General features: G+C 41.9%; 1 protein-coding gene across 1 annotated transcript; it reads left to right on the forward strand.

Moving 5' to 3' along the window:
• The first annotated feature begins 3,421 nt into the window (after positions 1-3,421).
• Positions 3,422-24,733, forward strand: fshr (follicle stimulating hormone receptor). The gene is made up of 14 exons (XM_079577163.1): positions 3,422-3,593; positions 7,553-7,624; positions 9,141-9,215; positions 9,387-9,461; positions 11,693-11,767; positions 14,311-14,385; positions 14,641-14,721; positions 15,975-16,043; positions 16,130-16,204; positions 19,790-19,966; positions 20,083-20,297; positions 21,293-21,474; positions 22,427-22,618; positions 23,959-24,733. The coding sequence occupies exons 1-14, from the start codon at positions 3,430-3,432 to the stop codon at positions 24,496-24,498; spliced, it is 2,067 nt and encodes a 688-aa protein (XP_079433289.1). The 5' UTR covers positions 3,422-3,429; the 3' UTR covers positions 24,499-24,733.
• The last annotated feature ends 783 nt before the right edge of the window (positions 24,734-25,516 follow it).

Here is a 25,516-nt window from a genome sequence, read left to right on the forward strand (position 1 = left end):
AGCCCAGGGTCCCGCGCAAACTAGGGCCTCTCAAGGTTACATTTTCCAGCGGTTTCCTCTGATAATAAGCCCATTTTTTATGCTGAATCACATTAGTTGTACTCATCGTGGCAAATGGATGGACATTGCATGAAAATTAATTAGCAAGAGATTCTGAATTTTGTAGCCCTGTTGCCACATTCAAGGGACTATACACAGCGTTTAAAAATGTCAAAATTATGTTTTTTCCTTCCCCTACATGTTCCAACAATGTCCGAATGTGTAGAATGAGCTCAGACCTGTTCACCACAACTGCCTCTAAAATCCTGCACTGTCACTCAAAAGGTGTTAATTCGCACGAGCTTCATATAGAAGGTGCAGTTACATGTATGACCTGAGGTGGCAGTAGGGAGTATCAAATGGCTAACTTGCATCTAGCCCCTTTAATATGAAGAAAATCCAAATAATTTCACTACAATAAAGTTAACCTTAGCCTTATGCTACTTGTTGACTGACAGTCTTTAGATATATTTTTTATTGACATTTACCCGAAGGCTGACTCTCTGGAAAACAAAAGCCAGATAACTGCGAGAAGATACGTTTTAAATGATGCTTGATGAACTTTAGATAATGCATACTCCGGCACAAACTACAAATGTTCCAGTTCTTTTGTTGTTACTTCAACATAAAGGGTGAGAATGACTAAACGCTGGCGCTAACACTAAACTTGTGAACTTAAAGTTATAAATTCAGAGGACTTTATGCAAATCATCAGCTCACTAGTGTATTTCAGAGTCAGTTGTTTTCGAACAGAATGTGTAAAAAATAAAAAAGCTCAGACTTTTGTGTAAGTAGTCAACAGTGCAGCAAATAGCTGGAGTTCTTGCCAGGCCGGCCAAACTACATGCTTTTTCATAGATATTTCAAAGACATATAGCAGGGGTAGGCAAGGAGGGACAATTTTCTGTATTGTAAATAGACTGATTTTTGGCCCAAAGTAAAGCACAGCACTGGAAACATGACCATCTTAAATGAGATAAATGACTTAAAATTGCTTGAATAAAAGTTCTTCTATGTTGAATTTGAGTTGGTTTGAACTAATCCAAGATACAAATGCTATAGCGCCAATGGAACAAGAAACCCACTTGAAATCAGACAATTGTTTTTCACTTGAAATGACACAAAATTATCTGAATTAAGAGAATAACGACTACTAGAGATTTTATATAATCTAAAACCAGACCAAATCTTCTCAAACCTTAGAATTAAACTCTTGATTCAAGTAGATTCATCATTTCTTCCTTAAAGGAAAAGGCCACCGTTTTTACATACTGAGATATGTTCTTACCTCACTTTAGCCGAGTTAATATATACCCGTCTGGTCTTTGTCCGTGCGCTCTGTCACGCAAACGGAGCACATACGCAGCCTCTCCCATATGTCACATAGCTCCAAAAAAGCTCACGATAGAAGCTACCAAGCGCAGTAACTCCTAGAGACTCCCCCCCCGCTCACTTCCGTCAATAACCTTTAGGAGTTACTGCGCGGACGTTTTGCTCCTCGTATCATTACGCCTCACAATATAGTCCCCCTTTTTATCTGCTTATAAAATCGACATGCTACATTTCTGTGTAAATATACTTTGCATGAAAACACTTCACGTAACTTTATTTAAATAGGGAACACGTGGAAGAGCTTGGTAGCTTCTATCGTGAGCTTTTTTGGAGCTATGTGACATGTGGGAGAGGCTGCGTATGTGCTCCGTTTGCGTGACAGAGCGCACGGACAAAGACCAGACGGGGATATATTAACTCGGCTAAAGTGAGGTAAGAGCATATCTCAGCATGTAAAAACGGTGGCCTATTCCTTTAAATAGATTATTCTTCTTCCAGTGCACTTCCTTCAAATGCCAGTGTTGTACATAACATATGACCTCATTGGATGTATTGACAGTATTTCTACCTTTTTTTCTCCCACTTAACTCTAATAATGTTAAAAGTACTCTCTGATCTGTGTGATAATGTTTCTCAAAATCATCTTGAGGGCCAGAGGTTCTGTGCTGAAAGGCCGGATTTGGCCCTCGGGCCTGACGTTGCCTACCCCTGACATATAGTCTGGGAACATTCATGATCTCAACCATTTCCCGCACACTGGACTGGACTGGGTTAAGTTTAGAGCTAGAATTTTTTGTATTACCATGAAAACATCATTTTCATAGTTCCCCTGTTTACAATGATGCTACTTCAGGAACAGCGCTATCTTCAACCAGATACCATGTTATTGTTGTGGTTCAGTGTCTGCAAGTATTAGGCCTGTAAACAGCACTGCACTGGCCAAACAACTCATCGAGGAACGACCCTGGTAATTCTAATCTACAGCGGGGGGAGTGTACGCTGTCGTGCTACTTTGGCATGTCATTGTGTTTTTAGTTTGACTGAAGAAGAAAGGGGATGGCAATGAAAGCCACCGTGGCCTTGACGGTAATTATCGCGGCAAGTGGTGGAGATAAAGGTTGATCAGACAATAGGTAAGAAGAATAAAAGAGAAGAGGTTCGTAAAGAGAATATTGAGAAAAAGAAGGCGATGTACAAAAGGCGGAAAATTACAGAAATGTTTCGATAATGTTCAGCACCAAAAGCTTCTTGCAGCAATCGTTAATAGTAATGCTCTTGAACTACTTTTAATGGAACTGCTATTGAAAAAGTTACAGCAAAGAAAGATCAGATTTTTATGAGTATTTGAAGTTTTTTCCCCACTGTTTTCAGTCGAACACAGCGTGCATCATTATGAACTGCCTGTGATCCGTAAGTGACCAATCATTTCATGCAATCCTATTGGCTCGATCCCACATCATCACGCTTAATAAAAAGTCAGAGAAATCAACTCCTGACTGTATATTGAGTACTTTGATTTGGTCTTCTCAAAATGCAATTACTTCAAACCCAACCGTGCGGCAAAAGTTTGAAGCACAGAGCTGGGAAACCGTGCACGGGTGACCCAAATTACCCAAACAGTATTTGTATTGTCGACCCAAATAGAATAAAAATAGGTTTAGCGATGTTTTGTTTGGAGACGCCGCTTCCTCGCTTGATAACAAAGCTTTCTGACTTTACCCTTTCATGACGCAAGCCCTCAAGGTCGCCCCCGACAACTTTTTCTCACAACAATCTCCACATCACAACATTATCCTGCTTATTTATTTATCCCCGCTGCATCATTTCCTGTTCGTGCCCTCTTCCCAACACAAGCCGCGTCGCCCAACATTCGGAGACCTCCTCCCACTTTTTTTCTCCTCCATCCTGCTTTAAAACTTTTCGCACGCCCCTAAAGCTCCACTACCAACTTTTCAGACTGGCCTAAATGCATGCTTGATGGTGTGTGTGTTGCCGTGACATCTGAGGCTAAAGTCTTTATGTGATTCGATGATTCAATACAGGCATTTTATGAAGACAATGCTTGGGATTTTGGTCATACTCACAGTTATGGCAAAGCTGGCGCTGGCTTGTGGACTGGAGATGGTGTTTTCCAGCCTGATTCGGAGGGAGTCGGACTGCCGCCTTCAGGGGCCAGAGGTGAAGCAGATTCCCGCGAATATCTCCATCAACACCACGTACCTGTAAGTACAAAGCCAAACTGTTTCGGGGGAAAATCGTCAGTATGGAAAGCTTGCGGTACTGACTCTGACTGTATTGACTCAAGGTTTATAAGACCTTGATACTTGGTGGAAAGCTACTATTATAGCAGCTCTGGGCTATAAACCGACGGAAGTATGACTCTGCCAATTGACGACGGGCTTCTCTGACAACCGCTCATTCAAAACAAGGTGGGTTGAAGTGCCTTGCCCAAGGACACAACAACAGTGTGCACCAGCTCGGAGGAAACACTCAAAAAGACAGTATCATATCGCAATAAACTTTAAACACTTAAACTCATTGAACCAAAGCTGACGGTTTTATCCCAGCTCCCGCTATAGCGCAGACGCTCTTTATTGCGCCCTTGGGCAAGACACTTTGACTGCCTGGCCTGTGTGTGTGTGTGTGTAGTGTGAGTGATAGCTGGTGATTGAAGGGGGAAGCGGCCAATTGATATTTCTGCTATTCGGCCCCCGGACCTTTTCCATTTGAGTCTCATGTTTGGCAGGTCTGAGGAAATATTGCATTTTATTCTAAACCCATTAACTCCCTGTAATTTGGTTTACACTGGGTTATTATGTTTTAACAGAAATCTTTGCTACACGAATAGAGGAAAAACCCAAAGAACTCGGTGCACTTTCGCCATTGATCTAACCCAAACCAATTAAACTTCGGAGGCGCATTGTTTTGCCTGCCTCTTCTCCCAAGGTGTTATGAAATTGACACATCGGGCGGAATCGAGCTGTTACTGTGGCACTTCTACCGAGTAAACAGATACACTAACCTGTTATTGTTGCAGCCGAGACATTTTTGGAGGAATCTCAAGGCTGTCAGGCGGTCTCTGAGAGTGGAGCAAGGAGAAAAGTCACTCTCAAAAAATGACAAGTGTTTTTTTTTTTCCTCTCTCTCTCTCTCTCGCTCTCTCTCTCTGTAGCTTTAACATCCAAGGAGATTTGAGAGCAGACAGCAAAAAGCACACAGATGGTAGCGTAGGCGTTCAAATCCTGCTTGTGTCCTTGTGTCCTTGAGCAAGACCATCGGCCCTTCTTTCGGCTGCGCTGCACAGTCGTCCCTACCTCTGTCTCCCATTCCATGATGTTCCCGTTTGACAAGTGGCTCACATTGGATGGTGCTTTGCAGGCTTGGGCTGACACGTTTCTCGAAGGGCTGTCATTATTCATTCACGCCGCGCTAGTCTAAGGGGGTTAGGGTAGAGCTGCCCCGGGGCAGATTGGCGGAAGTGAGGCTGCCAGTCTGCACCGACAGCCACTCATTAACTCACAGACTACATTCACATGAAGTTTGGATGAAGTATCTTGGCCCAGTGACACAAATGGAGTCAAATCACCAACTTTTTGGTGCTCTGCCATTTGAGTCACTGGGGGGGTTATCCCAGGTTCAGTCCGTGGGCAAGACACTTCACCCTCCTTGCCTCCAGTCTGTGCACATTGGTGTATGAATGAGAGTGTGAATGGGTGAGTAGTTCCTTTAAAAAAAAAAAATCAAATAAAAGGGAAGGTAGACCATTTTTGTTTGATTTGGGATCCTTTTCTGAAGTACTCTGAAGTGTGAATATAGATAGCCTGACCCCCTCGGGCCACCGTTTTTCCATACAGAGATATGTTCTATCTGAGCTTAGGCGAGTTGATGTGTACCTGTCTGGTCTTTATGCGTGTGCTCAGTCACGCAAAAACACCGAACATGTTGTTAGCATTTAGCTTCTCCTCCTCTCCTCTATGGGGCCAAAAGGGGGTGAAGTTAGAAGCGACCAAGCTCTTCCTCGTTTCCCCTGTTTAAATATGGCTATGTGAGTTTCTTCACGATCCAAGTATAGTTACACAAAATTAAACATGTCAATTTTCTAAGCGGATAAAAAGGGGAACTATATTGTAAGGCGTAATGATACAGGAGCACTTCGACGTCCGTGCAGTAAAGTCGAGGTGCTCCTAGAGTGTTATTCTAAATGCTAACAACATGTTTGGTGTTTTTACGTGACTGAGGGCACGCGTAAAGACCAAACGGGTACGCATCAACTCATCTAAGCTCCTTAGAGGGGGTATTATGCTTTTTTCAATCACATAGCACCAGTCTATAGCACACTACAATGATGACCAAACCTTCTGTTGCAGTAAATTAGAATAACTGCCTTGTATAAAATTGCTCTCTCAAAATGGCTGTAGCGATTGTCTTGAAATAGGCCCCTATCTCTTTAAGAATCTCTGACCCTTTCCGACACGCCCCCTCCACACGCCGTCTGTGGCATCAGTGGGGAGGGGGTTCTGCTGAGGAGCAGTGGTTGGTTACTCGGCTGGTGACGAAAGCTCGGAGGCGTCTCCAGGAGGTGGGGGCGTTCCTAGGAGGACTCAGGCAAACCTATCCCTAAAATGGCTGCCATCAGAGTTTTTAGAGATTACTCAAAAAAACGTGAATGTGCCAAGGCACTTCAGGCATGTTTTTAATGAGGGAATGACATAATGACATGATGTAAAGCTTGAAAAAGTCGTTTTTGCATAATACCCCCCCTTTAACATTTACCACCAACTAAAAATATGTACATTAGCTTCTCCTTCAGGGCCAGGAATCTCCTGAAAAAGAGAATCTGAAATCTTAGTGGAACTGTCCTGGGTTAATAGAGGCCATATAAAAACAGCTGTCCCCCTGTTGTCATTTGTACAATGTGATTTCTCTAAACAGGATCCAAAAAGCTGATTCCCCCAAGTAATATTAATTTCCGTAAAAAGAAACATATCAAATATATGTTTTGTCCAAGGTTCTAGTCCGGCCTTTTACCATTGTGTGCATGCTACATCTCCCATCCCTCCTATGTGACTTTTACAGCGAAATCGAAGCCTTTTGAACCGGCGTCTTCTTATTCTTTTGCCAAATCATTCCAAGACTTTTTTGAAATGCAGCGTTGTGTGTGTTCTCCTCTGGGATCGTAAAGGCCAAGGCTGGAGACAGTGGGATATTTACAAGTGCAGCCAACACCAGAGGGGCTCGTCTTCAGCGCACAGTCTAAACAAACCCGAAAAGGCTACAACTACACTTTCTTTGGACGTCACATGCACTTCAAACACGGCACAGGGAATTGTGCACAAACACTCAACGCATGTAAAATATGAAACACTTCTCTTATCAAGTGTGGGGTGTTGCTAATCTATCAAGTAACCACGATATTTTGCGGCTTTTTAGTAGAATAAATGGGAAACTGCATCAACTAAGTCAGACTGATTAGGGTTGTTTTGTATGGGATAGCAACAACATATTAATATAGGACTTTGCCATGTATTTTTTTACCATGTATTTTGAAACCAGAGCAGCCACAATACCAGACTTCTTGTGCCCATCGGAAACCCGCATGGTAGAGTTCCTTCTCTCTCCATTCTCTGCGGCGATAAGCTTCACCACAGCTGTCCCGAGCAAAACAAAGTCCAACGCATCAATACAGCTGGACAGTTTCTTGACCCAGATGGCCTTCAGTTTTGAGAACACACAACTCGCTCCATCGCAGGGCCAGGATCGTCCACTGAAGTCCCACAATATTGCAAGAGAGAAGAACATTCAGGGTTATACTCTCAAAACTGCCATGTCTAAATCAAGAAAATAGCCAGCTGTATCGAATCATTGGACACACCGCGCTCACGTAGGCGAGCTTGACAAAGGGTCCTGCCCATGAACAAAGCAGCAGCATGCCACAGCTTTCTTTTAAGAGGGAAAATGCTCCAACCGCTAAACCCCCGCTGCCCTGTATGAGCAAAACACAAAATGCTCCAGTTAAACATGCTCATACAATGTTGTGGAGTCATTTGAAATCTAACAAGCTTGTCTTCTTTCTTTTTTTTATTATCATTAGCAGCTTTACCTCGGCGTGTGGAGAAGCTGCACCTATAACGAGTGCGTCCTCGTCAAACCGGATGATGATATTTTTGCGTGTGTGCCACAGGGAGGTGAAGCAGACGCACGTTCGGGTGGTTCCCGGGGGCGTCCTCTTCCGCCTGGAGCGCCTCGAGAAAGTGTGAGCCCGAAATGTTGACGTTTTAATCAAGAACTGAAAGCACAAAACGAGTCACAACACAAACATTATCGTTGAGGGGGGAATGAGAGGTTTTTCTGACAAGTTTGCGATTTTGATTTGCTGCACAATAGGTGAAGAAATTGCGATTATTGATAACAAGCTTGAATTTCCAATAAGAATACAAGTGCAGCATTTTACTATCATAAGTAATTATAATTCAATGACTTAAAGGAAGAGGGTACCGTTTTTCCATACTGAGATATGTTCTTACCTGAGCTTAGACGAGTTGATACGTACCTGTGTGGTCTATGTGCGTGCCCGTGTTCGCTTCTAGCTTCATCCCCGTTTGGAGCTATAGGAATATGTTGAGAAAGGCCAAATGTTAACAGCATCTTTGGTCGTTTTGCGTGACTGAGCGCACACACAAAGACCAGACGGGTACGCATCAGCTCGTCTAAGCTCAGGTAAGAACATGTCTCGGGTATGGAAAAACGGTGGCCGATTCCTTTAACATACAAAGTCGGGAACAAAACAGTGGTAAAATGCAACAAAATAAGCAAAATCCGAACTAAACTATTGGACATTTTCAAGTTTCAAAGAGTTTATCTTGCAGGCAGTGTTTGAAAACAATGTTTAAATCTTTGTAAGACTGAAGATCTAAGAGATTTTGTGATTTATCGCCTAATATTCATCACTTGATGAAGCTGAACTCCCTCCCTTCCCTCTCCTCCCACCCCTCACCCACAGCCCCCCGCCCCACACCAAGGACTTGAGAGAAATTTTAATTTTCGAATCTCATGCATTTTAAATCATGTTTGTAGAGGTCTAAATTGTAGGGTTAGGGTTTTGTAGACCCGAGAGGCCTGTTCATTTGTGACCACTCAATTAATGATTTTGATTTGAAGATTCCACGTGCCAGATGTAGCCTTGGGGATGCACTCATGTGCTTTGGTGGTGCAATTATGTTTTGGTCTCAAGTGGATGTTGTATTCTAGTGTTATGAAAAACGGTTACTTAATGTCAACTATAAATACATTTGGTAGTGATGTTTGACCTCTAAAAAATGCAAACCTCATACTGCTGTTCCCATGAGCAAAATCTATCAGAGCTGCTGAGCTTTGGAATTGGATTAGGATTGAGTACATTACAGGAAAAAGACATCCATTTGGATCCATCTTTACGGACATAGATATAATCTTATTTATGTCCACATAATCTGACATAATCTTGTATTTATGTCAGATTATATTTAAGTAATATTGCGGCATTTCAATTCTCATGTTTGTTTTGTTCATAGCGTTTTACAGAGCAGATTTAGTATTTGAGGAAATTATTACTACTATTTTGAGAAAATGACCTTTGCAGTTACCGTATTCCCGTATAAATGTATATAAAGCAAAGTTGATGCAATTAAATAAAAGGTGTTTCTTCTGAGGTGGTTTGGACATGAAGGCTTAAATGTGTGTTAATGGATGAGTCTTAAGATAATATATTAGTTTCTTCTTTTTAATTGCAGCACTATACTACAAAACGAAGTGCTGGAGATCATCGATGCCTATGCTTTCTCAAACCTCCCTCGCCTCTCCTCTCTGTGAGTATATAAGGCTTTGTTTGGTCTTTGATGTGGAACGAAAGCACCGGGGAGCCGCGACTGCTGCTATAGTCGGCACAACACAATTCGTCAAATAATAAGTGGAGCGTTTACGGTTCAAAGGAGCATTTCTGAACCTTGCTACTTGTTTTGTCTGCTGTTTTCTCTTAGATTTGTCTCTGAAAACGTTGCACTGAAGAAAATAGGAGCGTTTGCCTTCTCTAATCTCCCCGAGCTCACGGAAATGTAAGTATAAAACAGACAATGCTGCCATGTTAGTGGGATGAGAAATCCGTGGTGATTGAGAGCCTTGGCCCGACTCCCATTGACTCCCACTTCAAATCTGTCACGCAAAACCCATGCAAATATTTTCAGTTTGTGTATTACACAACAATCTCAACATTGGCCGTTTTTATTTCCATTTTGCTTACGGCACTGTAAAAGGTGCAGCGACTATTTTGAGCTGGAAAATATTGTCCCTTCACTAAAAACATAACGGCATTCAACTTTTGTTTTGGCTGCCAGAATCTGATGATGAAGTGGATTTCCCTCTCATTTTCCCAGTACACTTTTTTCTTTTTTTCTCCAGTTCAGCTATACCCAAATCTTTAAAGGGATATTTCAGGATTTTTTATTTCCTAGTTGTCCAGAGTGTTGTTGATTTCTGGAGATATATATATATATATATATTTAATTCATGCAGTCCTTATATTTGAAGAGTTTAGTGGTGCTAGGCTAGTGCTAGGCTAGTGCTAGGCTAGTGCATGTCTATGGTAACTAGTAGCCTGCATTAAAAACTACTTCAAAATCATGGGGTCGTCCTCCAAACGTTGCCATATCTGATTTGTAGAAAGCTCTTTTGTGAATTCCACGTGCCGGCCGCAGGTAAACAAACTACTGTAGATCCGGTAACCTAGCAGATCACTCTGCCGCTGCGTAGCTTACAACCAGGAAACTGATGCTGCTCAAATAAAAGTTATTTTAAATGTAAAATGGTTTTATTAAAAAAAAAAAAAAATCCATCAACACAGACATTTATATGGGTAGTCTGGTGTTATAAGTGATTTGCCTCAGGTGCACTGTGCTTGAGTCAGACTGTTTTTAATGCAGGCTACTAGTTACTATAGACATGCGCTAGCCTAGCACTAGCCTAGCACCAATAAACTATTCAAATATAAGGACTGCATGAATTAAAAATATATATAAATCTTCAGAAATCAATAATGAGAAGTATGTTTGATAATGAGAAGTATGTGATGAATCCGGATTTATTATGTGATGTCCAGAATGTGCACCTTCAACCTTATGCAAGAGCAACACAAGAATGTTATGAACTAATTACTTTACTGTTTGGGATTTGCTGAGTGGAGCCGTTTTTGTTGATTTAATTCGCTACTAAGGCAATTCCTCAGTCTGGAATTGCCGCATAGATCTCATGGTTAAAGCCTAATTATACATTAAAAATATTGTGCCGTGAGCAGTAGTTTAAGTTGTGTAAGTCTGAAAGGAGGGGTAGGGCCTTATAAGTTATAACTAACTTCTTCCTACTCCCTTTGAGCAGCAGTAACCTCTTATGTTGTGAAGAATTCTGTATGTTACACGTATACTATACTTGTATGCATCTGTTGCTCAAATAAACAAACAAACAAACAAACAACAACACTCTGGATAACTAGGAAATGAGGCCCTGAGTAAAATCCTGAAATATCCCTTTAAGGTTACAGCGTATAGGCCAGTGTAACGCGTCATTTGAAAGCTAAGACACATCTAAACGGATATTTTTCTTGAGGTTGTCGTCACTTAAAAAAATAATAATAATAATAATTTTGTTGTGTTTCTGCCACATATTTCCATCACAGTTTCATCCTTGTTTTCGTCTCATTTTTATCGCTATTTTGACATTTTGTTTAAGCAGCTGTCAGATTTGCATAAGGCCAAAATGGAGAAAATGTGCTCGGTTCAGGTGGGGGTTAAGAGGTTAAGAAAGGAATTCTAGGAAGGAATTCTAAAGGAATGTGGTAGCCATAACACAACACATTTTAACTCAAATTTTAATTGAAGCTTTATGAACTTTCGGAATTATTTGGGGAATTTATCCATCTATTTCCAGGGCCAGTTTTTTGCTCTTTTGTCAGTATAGCTCATGAGCTACTTTTACTTAATGAAACCATCATAAGCTATACTTTGAAGACACTACGCGACTTAAAAGGAGCAGACCTGAAGAGTTAGTAGCCAAAATTTCAACAAAGTATAAAAAAATGACTTGAACTTTGTCCTTGTACTTTACTGAGTTGCAGATTCTGTCCAAAATGTTCACAACAAGAAGGAGATATGTTCAAAATGTAACTTATCTGGCACGTGAAGAAATGCAGAAAGCCTACTGGCCTTTACACTAGTCTGAACCAGAGCGGGGTTGTGTGAGCTCTGTGCACCTCAAATACACTTGAATGACATGAACTGCCTCCTTTCCCTTCCAGAACAATAACTAAGGCCAAACACCTGCAGCAGATCGAGCGCGGTGCTTTCAGGAACCTCCCGAAACTGCGTTATCTGTGAGTACCTCTGGGAAGAACACACCGTGCGGCAGGGAAATGGGGAGAAAACATTTCATTCAGATTGTGCTTGTGTTGTAAAGTCCAAAATGGGTCATGGGTGACAGGCCTATTTCTGAGGCGCCCTGCATCATTTTTTAATTAGGTTGGATTCCTCAAAAAGAGATGCCAAGTGTCAAAACTTCTTTCCTCACTCGGGAAACTTCATCCACAGTCCTTTCACTTCACAGTTGAAATAGGGCCAAACATAGGGAGAGTCATAAATAAAACAGTACTGTATTGTTTTCTTGGATCAGCGGACACTATAGGAAGAAACATTTGTAGACACAATCATTTCATTAAACCAAATCACTCGGTTTGCTCTTATTTTCTTTGCTTTCACTATAGATTTTTTTTTTTTGCTCTGAAACGAATGTTACTGTGCACAAAACACAGTGATTTATCTTAACCCATCACCCACAGGACTCTCTCTGAGCTGTTATAAACTAATCATAGCCATATAGCTGCATATAATTCGGAAGCACAGTGGCTGAGTAGATTGAATTCTTGCCTCACATAAGAAGATCCCAGATTCAATTTCCGGACTGCCGGGACCTTGAATGTTATTTGAATGTTGTACCTGTGTCTGGTTGGGTTTTTTCTGGATGTCCCGGATTCCCTTATTCCCTTATCATCATGCTCAATAGACAAATCCGATGGCAAAGTAGCCCTGACCAAACCATTTGTCAATTAATCAAAACTTTATTTGTAGAGCGCTTTTCATACAGGAAAGTATCACAAAGTGCTCAGATATAGTGTTGCCATACAGATGAGATCGCCTAGCATAGCCGTCGGGGATGAAAACCTCTCATGGAATCACAATTTTTCACCCTTTAGTCAAATAAAGTCAAGCCAAAATTCCGGGTCCAATGGAGCTTTAGCCCTAATGGGATTTAGCTGATTTTAACCTGAGCCGACTACACAGCTCTTTCTAAACTTCTGATTGCAAAGAAATATTACATTTCCTCTGAATTTTCAATAGTAGTGCTTTTCTGCCGCAAATTATCAAATTGTTTTTTCCATACTAATGAAGGCTAATAAGATATTTTAGTTTTTCCCGGAAAATGGACGAGCTATATTGTCCGAATTAGGTGTAAAACAGTCGTTGGCCTTTTATCTGTTGTCATTTCAGCAGGAGATTCAGATAAAGTGTGTTTGTTGCTGTGTTTATCTATGGAGCTCTCAACAGTTTGGACCCGGAAGTATAGCTTGTTATTGTGCGTGATGTAACACATAATGTATTTTTGTCTGTTTTGTATTTATGGGCTGTTAAACCACTTTGCTCCTCTTCACCGTGCCTCTGTTTGTATATTTTAGTCGAAAAATGTATTCATAATTCAGCATAACCATTTGCTGTCTTCTTCTCAAGTCTGCTTTCACTGCCTCCACGGGTGTTTTTACTTCTACTTCTACCATTTATTGTCGCTCATATGTTGTCCATTTCCCTCTCCAGAGTCCAAAACGCTCAGCTCCCACTTGTGATCATCCAGAAAATTCTCCTCCATTCACCCTTACACTGTAGATCACATTCTGTCCAACCATTTCAACAATTCCTATATGAATTTTAACAGCTATTGTTGAGTCCTTGCGGCCTCTGTTGGCAATGAATAAAGGGAGAAAAACACCATTATCCATCAGAACAAATGTGACAAGATATTTGCTCAAAATCGTTCCACACATCACTTAGTTTCATTCATTGTTGCCTGTATGTTTCAAGGTCTGTTTCAGAGTGTCCTTATGTGACTCCTGAACACAGACTCCATCAGCGCTGTCTTTAAACGTGATACAGTTGCACTTTTGGGAACACGGTGTTATTCTGCTTCTGCCAATGTCCGTTCACTTGTTACTTTCTGTCTGTTTTATTTCCGTGAATGCCTCTTTGTCTGAATTGGACACTCTCGCTCCAACAGTGGAGGCGGCTCTGATTTTGTGTCTCATATTTCCAAGATAATTTCTAGCAGACACTAATAAAACCCCTAATCGCTTGTATCTCTATCTGCATCTACTACTTTCACCATCTGCTTCCTCGGAATTACTACTTCCACTACTGTTTGAGCAACGATCCGTCCCTCATTGTGATGTCATTAAGTCTTAATCTCAGTTTCTAATCCCCATTGACCTTCATCTGTCCCATTCTGACCATTCCGACACCCAAATTGCCTACACTACTATTGATTTATCTGTGTTCTTGCGCCCTCTGCTGGCAACAGTGGCTTCCTCTGTACCAATCAAGCCTTCATATGTTTTCTAATAGTTGGAAACTCCTATTATCTCTTCTCCCGCGCCTGCTACATCTTGTTCTCCTCTGCTTAAATCTATACTGTTATAAATAATTCAAATATCTTCAGGAAGGCAACGCTTTCTTTTCGCAAAAATAGATTAGATGTCTACAAAGTAAAACCATTACTTGTTATGAATTCACCGCTGTAGTTGGACACTTTCTCCTTTACTGCGGGCTGTTTTCGGCGTAAGCTTTGATGTTTTAACAAGTGTTACATTTTCAGGCTCATTTCCAACACCGGCCTGAACCTGTTCCCAAACTTTGGACAGATCCACTCCTCAGCGGCTGAATTCATCTTGTATGTGCCCGGCTTTCTTTCATTTCATACAAGTAATTGTTCAGTGTATCTGTTTATACTACTGTGCCTGTAGTGAAGTTGATATTCGTCATTGCAGAGAGGGTTAGGCCAGTATGTTCTATTAGTTGCCCATTAGGCTGAAAAACCAGGATTGTCCTTCAGCACAGACACTATTCTGAATATTGCTACTAATAGTTGTGATGTTAATGCCTGTTTGGACCAAGTAATAGTGTTTCTTTCTCGTCCCTGTCTCAGTGACTTCCACGACAACAGCTACATCACGGAAGTCCCTCCCAACGTGTTCAGAGGCCTGTGCTCCCAGACGATCACAGAAATGTAAGAGAGATAAGTTGTTTTATTGGTTAATGTGTGAGGCCGATGATATATTATGCATGTACAGACAACTACTCCGTCCTAACAGCTTACAACAACTGGCACTGCTATTATCCCCTGCACCAGAGCGATGTGACAATAATAATCCTGTGGTAATCTGTTCCCTGTGGCAACGTTGTGATCTTTAACGCAGCTTTATGCCTAAACACATTTTCCCCCACTCACTCCTCCTATTGATCAATCCCGTCACGCGCTGACTGGCTGATTTTACCATTCACAGTAAAGTGTGAAATTTCAGAAGCAGCAGATGACTTTAGTTACGTCTTACTTAGAGATATCCCATTTCCATATAGGGACAGGAACTTGTTTTCCTTAGAGGGATAGTTTTCAAATTGTTTCCCACGTAGAGATACTGAGATATGTTCTTACCTGAGCTTAGACGAGTTGATACGTACCTGTCTTTGTGCCCGTGGAAGAGTTTTGTCGCTTCTAACTCTCCACCGTTTGGAGCTATTGGAATACACTGGGAGAGGCCAAATGCTAACAACATCTTTGGTCGTTTTGCGTGACTGAGGGCACACAGTCCTTCCATACTGTGATATCTTCTTACCTGAGCTTAGACGAGTTGATACATAACTGTCTGGTCTTTGTGCGTTCCCGTGGAAGAGCTTGGTTTGCTTCCAACTTCACCCCCGTTTGGAGCTATAGGAATATGTTGGGAGAGGCCAAATGTTAACAACATCTTTGGTTTCCAAGACCATGGTACAGGTACGCATTAACTCGTCTAAGGTAAGAACATATCTCAGTATGTAAAAATGGTAGCCTGTTCCTTTAAAGTAAACAGGCTTTTAGTGCTAATGCAAAATGTTTTCAGTCTGTGTCTACCATGAAAACAATTCATTATCAATGAGTTCTTCTTCTTCTTCTTCTTCTTCTTCTTCTTCTTCTTCTTCTTCTTCTTCTTCTTCTTCTTCTTCTTCTTCTTCTTCTTCTTCTTCTTCTTCTTCTTCTTCTTCTTCTTCTTCTTTTTCTACTTCTTCATGCCCATCTTGCAAAGATAACCCAGGGTCCCACACCCAGGGTCCTATTCCAACCAAATATGCATTGTTATTTTGGAAATGAAGTGTAGTCAACAGTCTTTCAAGCTCAGTCGCAATTTGAATAACTTAAAACCTGTCTGCTAAAATTAGCCCTTACTGTCTGCGCTTTGTTCTGTTGCGTGTGACTGTAACTTGGCTCTCCCTTTGCGCTGACAGCCGGCTGACCAGAAACGGCATCGAGAGGGTGGCAAGTGACGCCTTCAACGGCACCAGGATGCGCAGATTGTGAGTCACGCGAGACCGTAAACATGCAAAGACAACAGTCTAAAAAAGAGTCTATTAACCAACGTATGTGTCTGTGGCATTTGCAGGTTTCTCGGGGGCAACAAGCAGCTTAGTCACTTCAGCGCCGACGCCTTTGCCGGGCCCAGTGAGTTGGTGGTACTGTAAGCAAACACAGTAACTAATGCAAGCCTACACACATGATTTTACCACTGACATGGGCAGGGAAATGTAGAGGAGATTTCTTAGTTTGGTGAATAAAAAGTTTGGTGAATAAAAAGCTAAAAGTTAGTCCACCACGAGCTTGATGGTCCCCATTCATCTAAATATCTTTTAAATAGATATTCCCAGTGTTTCTCATTAATAGAAGAGACTACAGTCGCCCCCATAAACCAAGTCTAAACCAAGCTGAACAATAAATTGGGATAGGAAATTATGCTGTTTGCTTCTTGTATCATTATAAACACATGGAATTAACCATACTAATAAAAACATGTTTGCCAGTTTGGCTTTACCCAAATCTGAAAGCTTCTTGACGATGAAAATGCAACAAAAGAGCCACAAAAACATGACAAAAAGTGGTGAAAATGCAACAAAAAAGCCACAAAAGAGCAACAGAAAAGAGTCAAAAATGTGACGAAAAAGAGACAAAAATGTGACGAAAACGTAGCCTTGCACAAGCTAGGCTGATCCTAGCTACATGGGGATGCAGTCTGGTAGTGTGCGATTTGAATTTCGCTGACTCCGGCAAAGCCAAGACGAGCCAATCATAGCACGGGAGGCGGGAGTTAAAGCAGAACTAAGTAACTCATGCCCCCAGAGGCCAAAAGCGCCACTGCAGGTGTCGTAGAATGTTGCGTTATTTTTAATTGTCCGTGAGAGTAAATACTACGCTGACAGAAAAGACAATGGACATTGTACATCCAATTACACAAGGAGATCATTTTTTTCACTCAAACTTGGCTGTAAATACTGTTTAAGTGGCGCTAGCCCGCAGTTAGCTTTGCCCGTTAGCCTGTTACCTTCTTCTTTGTGATTCCATTAGTGTGTATGGGTGACTCTGACCCGTAGGCAGGAAAGCTGCAATTTTGGTTTTCTGGCCAGAGACCCCCCAATCATCCCATTAACACTTATATTCCCCCCAGAGGGACAGCGTAAAGGATTTATGAAGGTAAACAAGTTACTTAGTACTGCTTTAACGACATCATCTTCCACGCCAGGATTTCCCATAAAACACAGCGCCGTGACACAACGATCTATGAGCTGGACTTGTCCTTAAAGCCACAGCGAGAAGCTGCTCTGAGGACTTTCACCAGAACATTTACTCGACTGCACGCCATGATCGTTTGTGGACTACAAACAATCATAGCGTAGGACGTAAACGCAGGTCGCTTTGTGTTTGATTGGTTCTCTCTTCTTAGCCCCACCTCAAGTCTCGATTTGGAAATCGTGTCCTTTTACCACAATTCCACATTGTTTTTATATGTATTTATAAATACATGAATAAAGTCAGTCTGGATTTATGCCAGGCTAACAAAAACAAGGATGAAAATGCCACAAAAACGTGTCAAAAGAGGCAATGACAAAATGATCCGTTTAGGTGAGTCAAATGAGGCGTTACACTGGCCTATAGTCTGTAAGCTTTTAGATTTGGGTAGAGCTGAACTGGAGTAAATGCACTTGGTTAGGGCAGGGTTAAGAGGTTAAAATCAAACAGATGACATGTTTCAAATAAGAATCACCTTCATACTCTCAGTAATATCTTTGGGAAACACGATCCGCTCCATATTAAACCTGGATTTGGCGTTTGCGCTGTAATCTTGGTCCGTGATGTTCCCGGATGGAATGTAGTAGCAAATGTTCTACAAAAAGCATCCATGTTATGCTGATAGAGACCACCGTGACGGGAGAAAAATTTAATTTGACAAGTGAATTAATGTGATGAATCGAAAAAGCCACTGTGAAACTGAAAAAGTCATGCATTCCCATCACAAACATATGAATTGTGACTTTTGTATCGTGTTGCAGTCACATCTTGCTTGAGACCTGCTATTTGTCATGATTCAGTCTTTTTATTTTTAGGTCTTTTTAACCCATTTTAGTTTGGATTTGGTCTAGTCTCAGTGGTGCTGAGAAATCCACTTTTTTTTTTTTACATCCTGCTCACAAAGCACAAAAACTCCACCGACATGCATTGTATCTGTAATGTCAACTCCACACAGCATACTAAAGTGTCTGTCACCTTCATGAACTTACATCACAAAAGCTATTGAAAAACATCTCTATATTTCGCTCAAGAACCGTCTGACAGAGAGTATAGTATACTTGTGGATAGCGTTTCCATGGAGACGCCGGAGCGGGTTCTATAAATGTGTTTCGGAAAAAACGCCTGCGACTGTAAAAATATGTGGCGCGCAGAGAAGTCAAGGCCGCGATCGCATACCTACCGCCTCATTCAGTGCCCGTCTCTTCTCAAAGTGGTTAAACAGGCAATAAACAGAGAGAGAGGAGAAGATGTGGGCCCCTGGAGTGTGAGTAAACAATACGGCGGCCTTGGAATAGTATGGTATGTGTACATAAGCTGAATGCATTAGCATAAGGGACAGGGGCAGTGCAGCGCCCGGAGAGCCAGCTCCAGATCCTGAGCTATTTATATATGTATTGTATGTCGGAGCGCCTTTCTGGACAATTAGGCTACTCTTTTATCTTTTTGTTTTATCTTAGATTGTTTGGTTGAGCAGGGAAATGAGAGCACCCGGAGAAGCCCATAATTGCAGCTTTATTACAGGTCATTTAGATTCCTATATTTACATGTCTATTATTCACTATATAGTTTTCGTGTGATATTGTTGGATGTCAAAAACACTACAATGCTAATTTAAGGCTTGCAGTATTATTCCTGCACTGACTAAAATTTACTTGAATGAAAGAGTAGGTGTGTCTCATCGGGAAATGTGAGCTGATCTGTTCGCAAAGCATATAAGCAGCTAACATTTTCCATAATAAACTAATGGAAAGGTAAATACTGGAGTCATTGTTCATATGTAGACAATAGTAAACTATTTTTTAGTCTAAGGACAATAGTATCATAGAGAGTAAATTGGGAATGGACTAAATGAAGGTGGTCCCCTATAGAGTCCAGCTTGGGCTAGCTGAAGCTCATTCATGCTAGCAAAATGCTGTTTCTTTTTGGAGCCTGCTTCGTTATGTAGAATAGGGCAGAAAAAAATAGGGAGACAAACACAAGTAGGGCAGAATGACAAGTCTGTTTTAAATAATGACTTTAAGAGAGACAAAAAAGGTTAGAATGGTAAGTCCTTTATAGCAAGGAACTTACAAGGCCTGCCCCCATTTCCTGAGGCTTCATGAAGAAAGAGGCTATAATTAGTCCATTCTTAACTTACAGTCTGTGGCAAGTCCCCTAGCATATCCATCCCGAAGTCTATTAAACATTCATAAGCGACTGTTGGGTAACTGTAATTAGCACCTGTCATTTAAAATCAAATCACTGTTCCCACAAAATGCTTTTTTCTGGGGCTGGCAAGCGTCTAAAACTTATCTGCTGCTAAGATGCTCCTATACTATAAAGTGTGTTACATACAGTGCTGCCTTCCAAGTGATGGCAGTAAAAAATATTCATAGATCCAAACTATAGAAGCTGAATTCCTGAAATTCACACTTAACGAGACACATTTTCAGTTTTGGATGCACTTTACGTTGCGTTTATTTTTTGTGTGTTGTTTCTGCAGAGACATCTCCTCCACGGCCCTGCACGCGGTGCCTGGCTCTATCCTCGGGAGCCTCCGCAGAATCATCGCCAGATCTGCCTTCAGCCTGAAGCAGTTCCCCCTCTTCACGAGATTGAGCGAAGCGGAGCTCACCTACCCCTCCCACTGCTGCGCCCTTCAGTACATGTACGACAACAGGTGAAGATCCGCAGTGGAGTCTGGGCTTTATGTCGCTAAGTATCTGAGGCCTTTGTGGAATTGTAGATGAAATAAATGACCTGCTCATTCTTTCGTCCTCCATTTTCTTTTGTCAGGTCCAAGGAGCACCAGTTCTGCTCCGACCCCCAAGCCCTGACGGACCCTCACTTCTACAGAGACCACTGTGTGAGCCTCTCGTCCTGCAACCCCGCCCCCGACGCCTTCAACCCCTGTGAGGACATCATGAACTCGTTGTTCCTACGGGTGCTCATCTGGGTCATATCCATCCTGGCTCTGCTCGGGAACACTGCAGTGCTGCTGGTGCTCTTGGGTATGCGAGAAACAAGTGCCATATTATTTATCCAACAAGCAGGAAAGTTAAGTCATTTATTTTACATACAAGTGAAATTATGTAGATCAGTGGCTCTAAAACGCTACGCTCCAAATATCACCTCATTATTTTTGACATTCAAGGTGTCAAGCATAGACATTATCTATTATAAGTAGACCATCATTCCTCACGCCGTCTCATTTACATTCATACATATTAAAAACATGATTAGAATTCCAATTAGATTAATCAAATAAGGTCTAAAAATGGATCTAAATTAGACTAAATCATATCTAAACTGGGTATAATCCAAACCAAGCCATAAAAAACATTGAATTAATATGCATTACATAAGCATAAGAGATAATCATGTCTGAGGACCTTTGTACTTTGAGGGAATACTGCTACTCCTCATGCCTGTGGGGTTTTCCTGCTTCTTACCCTTTCTAAAATAAAAAATGTAAATCTAAATGGCTAAAATAAAAAATAAAAAAAAAACTGTAGAAGCGTTTTCAACTTATTTGTACAGCGTGGGTTGTAAGAGCATAGAGTAAACAAGGTTGGGCCAATGGCAAGTCTGCATAAAGAGAATACATGTAAAATGTATTGTTTTTCCCATTTCTGTTCTCATTACTGTGGAGGGCAAGCTGCCCCAAGGCCAAAGGTGGTGGTGGGTATATTCTCTAGCCTTGTGCAGCCCATAACACAAAAAGGCAAGAGAAGATTAGTGAATATTACATGACATTTGAACATGAATAGAGGAGGAAATGCTAGGGGTGTGCTGTTTAAACCTAAATAATAAAGCAGTCTCTTGCTTTAAACATTTTATGTCCCCACTGCATTATACATTGCCAGCACAAGTATCATTGGGAGCGTTTCTGTTCCATGCAAAGTAAATTGGCTGACCCATCTGAGGTTAGAAAGTTTTAAAGTGTGTTTAATGCTGGCTTTTCTACACTTCTATGACATATTTTACTGTCTCTCCTCACGTCCAGGCACCAGGGCGAAGCTGACCGTGCCGCGGTTCCTCATGTGTCACCTGGCCTTCGCCGATCTCTGTATGGGCGTCTACCTGGTCGTCATAGCGGCAGTCGACATGTTCACTCGAGGACAATACTACAACTACGCCATCGACTGGCAGACCGGGCTGGGCTGCAGCGCAGCTGGATTCTTCAGTGTGAGTGCAGTAGACATAGTGTATTCAGTTAAACCTTCAAATCCTCGCAGACAGTTATTAACTTTATATTACAATGAGAAGTAAGTTCTCCAGCCCTACAACCAAATCCTTCCATTAGCATCGATAGCAACAAAAGGTTTTATCCAGCGCTATTAAAATTGTAAAGAAAATGTCTGTAAACCTGTGTAAGACGGTAAGTATAGGCCGCACCGAAGGTCACAGGATCAACTCTCGCTTAACCATGTATATTCTTTGACTTTTTATTATTCATTGTATATAAGATTGATGCACATTTTCCTGACTGAGTGTTTCTTGAGAGTTGTTATTACAAGTAAATTTCTCCATTGTGGGATCAATATAGTTCTATCTTACCTCGTCTTGTATTATCGCTATACTGCTGTTGTGTCTCTGGGTAAAGAGGTTTCCCGGAACGTGGCATAAACATCTTTCCATGCAACTGGTTCAAAATAGGGGAGAGTTTTTGTCCCGCATGCTCTTCATTCGCTCTTCAGTCATTCAACTGCACTCTGAGCACTCCCCACCTCAAGGATCCCGTATATTTTCCCAAAGTAATCAACTAAACTGAGATTTACGAGTGATTAGTAGAGTGTAATGTTCCAAATAAAGCTGCAAACCTCCCACTGAAAAGCATCATTGAAACTTTCATCTTTTTTTAATCTGAGGTAAGTACCCTCAGAGGTCCCTGAAGGCCTGGTTGAGAACACTGGAGAGGCATCTGGCTTAGCACTCTTTGCATCCATCAATTTGCTGCTGGTTCACTGAGGCTGCCCTGAATAAGGTTTGCGATGTGTATGCTACAAAAAGCAGAGAATGTGATGAAATTCTCTTTTTTTGGCTTTCTCTTATATTTTATCTATTTCCAATGTAAATATTTGCGCCTCTCTTCGCAGGTACTAGCTGTTGTATGACTCGGCTGTTCTCCTACCTGCAGGTTTTTGCCAGTGAGTTGTCGGTCTTCACACTGACAGCCATCACTCTGGAGCGCTGGCACACCATCACCCACGCGCTGCGGCTGGACAGGAAGCTCCGGCTGAGGCACGCCTGCTTCGTCATGGCCGGGGGGTGGCTCTTCTCTCTCATCGCGGCGCTCCTCCCAACTCTGGGGGTCAGCAGCTATGGAAAGGTGAGGCTTCAGTGCACAGAGGAGAGATTTTAGCAGGGTTATGTGCTCCATTAGTGGAAGGGTTTTTTACAATGACCAGGTCCCAAAGGGCAACAGTGTGACTGCAGGGTGTGTTTTTATGCAGTGGATTTTAAGGCAAACTCTCACATGTTAAAAGCTGTGAAAATATCCCTGAGAAAAAGGTCTGCCCTGAGAGGAATGGGAAAGACACTCTCAAAAAAGATAAATGTTTAGTTAGTTCCACCTCTATGAGAACACACTTTTCCAACAAGCACTGCTGCAAACTAGACATGAATACAATTTTGTAAGTGTAAAACTTTCAACAACAACAAAAAAAACATTTAAAAGTGTAAAGTTTTACTTTAGATAAGTACTTAATGATATGGATGCTATAAAGTGTACTCAAGTACAAATTGTGTTCATTAATTCTAACACATTACTATTTCCAAACAAGTAATCAGATTAAAGTTACTTTTCCAAATCCCTATGTTAGTATTTTGTCATTTTTCTTTAAAAAAAATAAATAAGATTGTTTCTGCGTCTCGAAACATAACATAATGTGACAAGTCACGTCTTCAGCCCAAGGACACAAACATTGGTAGAGGAGAGAGATGGAAATACATCACCTTTTCAGAGTCAGCTTTGTTGATGTTACTGTTAAAATGTATTTCCAATAAAGTGAGTGTTGGTGAAAGGGTTTGTCATTAGTGTCTTGAGCTCTGGAGATGTTGTCGGCAGCTGCTGAATGTAACAAATAAAGTAACTTGTAATATAACTTAGTTACTTTTAAAATCAAGTAATCAGTAAAGTAACTGTAACTGTACTGTACTGTAAGTAAGTTACTTTTTAAAGGAGTAATCAGTAGTCATATAACTTTTTCAAGTAATCTGTGGCAACACTGCAAACTACAAATACATATTATTCCACGGTGTATAACCAATTGGTTATACACCGCTGTGTACAGTTTGGTACACAGCACATTGCATGGTAGGTACAATCTAGGTACAATGTTCAAAGTAAACTGCTCTCTGGGAATGACACACAATAAAACAGTGAAGAAAAAAAAAAGAGATCTGATGATAAATCATGGGCTTCAAATGTGGAGGACAGTTTTATATTCCCTTTAGAACACAATCAAATCTGAGGAATAGAGATCACAGCGCTTTCTCCAAACTCCGTAAATGAAACCAAATATTATAACAAGGGAACAGGATGATCACATGGCTAAAGTGCTAAAATGTGCTTTTGCTTGATCTGTCTCCTTTAAAGATGAGTATCAAAGGGGTGTTGTTATCTCTGCTCATTGACATCACAGAATCCCCTGCTCTTGTCCTCCGCAGGTGAGCATCTGCCTGCCCATGGATGTGGACTCGGTTGTCTCTCAGATTTACGTCGTCTCGTTGCTCCTCTTGAACGTTCTGGCCTTTCTATGCGTCTGCGCCTGTTACCTCAGCATCTACTTCACCATCCGAAACCCCCGCTCCGCGCCGGCCCGCGCCGACACGCGGGTGGCCAAACGCATGGCCCTCCTCATCTTCACCGACTTCCTGTGCATGGCTCCCATCTCCTTCTTCGCCCTGTCTGCCGCTCTCAAACTGCCCCTCATCACCGTCACGGACTCCAAATTCCTCTTGGTCCTGTTTTACCCCATCAACTCGTGCTCCAATCCGTTCCTGTACGCTTTCTGCACCCGCAAGTTCAGGAGGGATTTCTTTGTCATGGCGGCGCGGTTCGGCGTGTGCAAAACGAGGGCGCAGATCTACAGGACCGAGACGTCGTCCTGTCAGCAGCCCGCCTGGACCTCTCCTAAAAGCAGCCACATCTTGCTCTACTCACTGGCCAACACGCTGCACAGCATAGACGGCAAACAGGACTTCTGATTTATGGGAGTGGGCTTTAAAACAGCTTGTGGTGATGATGGCGTTGAAGGACATGTTATCAAATTCACATGTCAAGTCATGAAGATGTGAGCATAAATTCAACCTTTTACCTCCTGTCAGCTACAATCCACAACCCTGCTTTCCATGACCCGCCCCGCAGCAGCAAAACCATCAGCCTCCTCTTCCCCACCAACACTAATGTTTGTTTCTTTAATTTAAAAAAATAGCTGCCTTCACAGTAACTCTGACTTCTCTGTGCAAAGTTATGTTGTTATGTTAAAAGACAATTCACAAAAGACTTTGCCCGCATCAGCAGGGCCGGATTTAAGTAAAATGGGCCCCGGTGCTTAAGTTTTTTCAGGGGCCCCCCCATACACTGGTGGGGAACACATTTAAAAGGGGGGTCTGGGGGTCCTCCTACAGAGATTTTTATTTATGTTAATGGTGCGTTTTCATGCATTTTAGCAGACCAACAGGTATTTTTTCCCCAGTGTCAATGAAATGAAAATGGCTCAGACCTTGTTTAGAACTGGTTTAGACCCGGCTTAGTCCTGGCTTAGTCCTTGCTCAGTCCTGGCTTAGTCCTGGTTTATTAGACCTGGTTTTATCCTGGTTTAGTCCTGGCTCAGTCCTGGCTTAGTCCTTGCTTATTAGCCCTGGTTTTATCCTGGTTTAGTCCTGGCTCAGTCCTGACTTATTAGCCCTGGTTTTATCCTGGTTTAATCCTGGCTCAGTCCTGGCTTATTAGCCCTGGTTTAATCCTGGCTCAGTCCTGGCTTATTAGCCCTGATTTTATCCTGATTTAGTCCTGACTCAGTCCTGGCTTATTAGACCTGGTTTTATCCTGGTTTAGTCCTGGCTCAGTCCTGGCTTAGTCCTGGTTTATTAGACCTGGCTTAATCCTGGTTTAGTCCTGGCTTAGTCCTGGTTCATTAGACCTGGTTTATTATTAAACCTGCTGGGCCCCTTGGCTTAGCCCTTGTAAGCCCCTGCATGAATCCGGCCTTGCAGCATCGTA

Source organism: Gobius niger, assembly GCF_951799975.1.
Source record: "Gobius niger genome assembly, chromosome: 19".
NCBI lineage: Eukaryota > Metazoa > Chordata > Actinopteri > Gobiiformes > Gobiidae > Gobius > Gobius niger.

What these genes read in the sequence shown, in the direction of transcription:
- fshr (XM_079577163.1), top strand. Translation starts at nt 3,430, where the DNA reads ATGCTTGGGATTTTGGTCATACTCACAGTTATGGCAAAGCTGGCGCTG. An exon ending in CTCCCTCGCCTCTCCTCTCT is followed by an intron (nt 9,216 to 9,386) that starts GTGAGTATATAA and finishes GTTTTCTCTTAG; the next exon opens with ATTTGTCTCTGAAAACGTTG. An exon ending in CTCCCCGAGCTCACGGAAAT is followed by an intron (nt 9,462 to 11,692) that starts GTAAGTATAAAA and finishes TTTCCCTTCCAG; the next exon opens with AACAATAACTAAGGCCAAAC.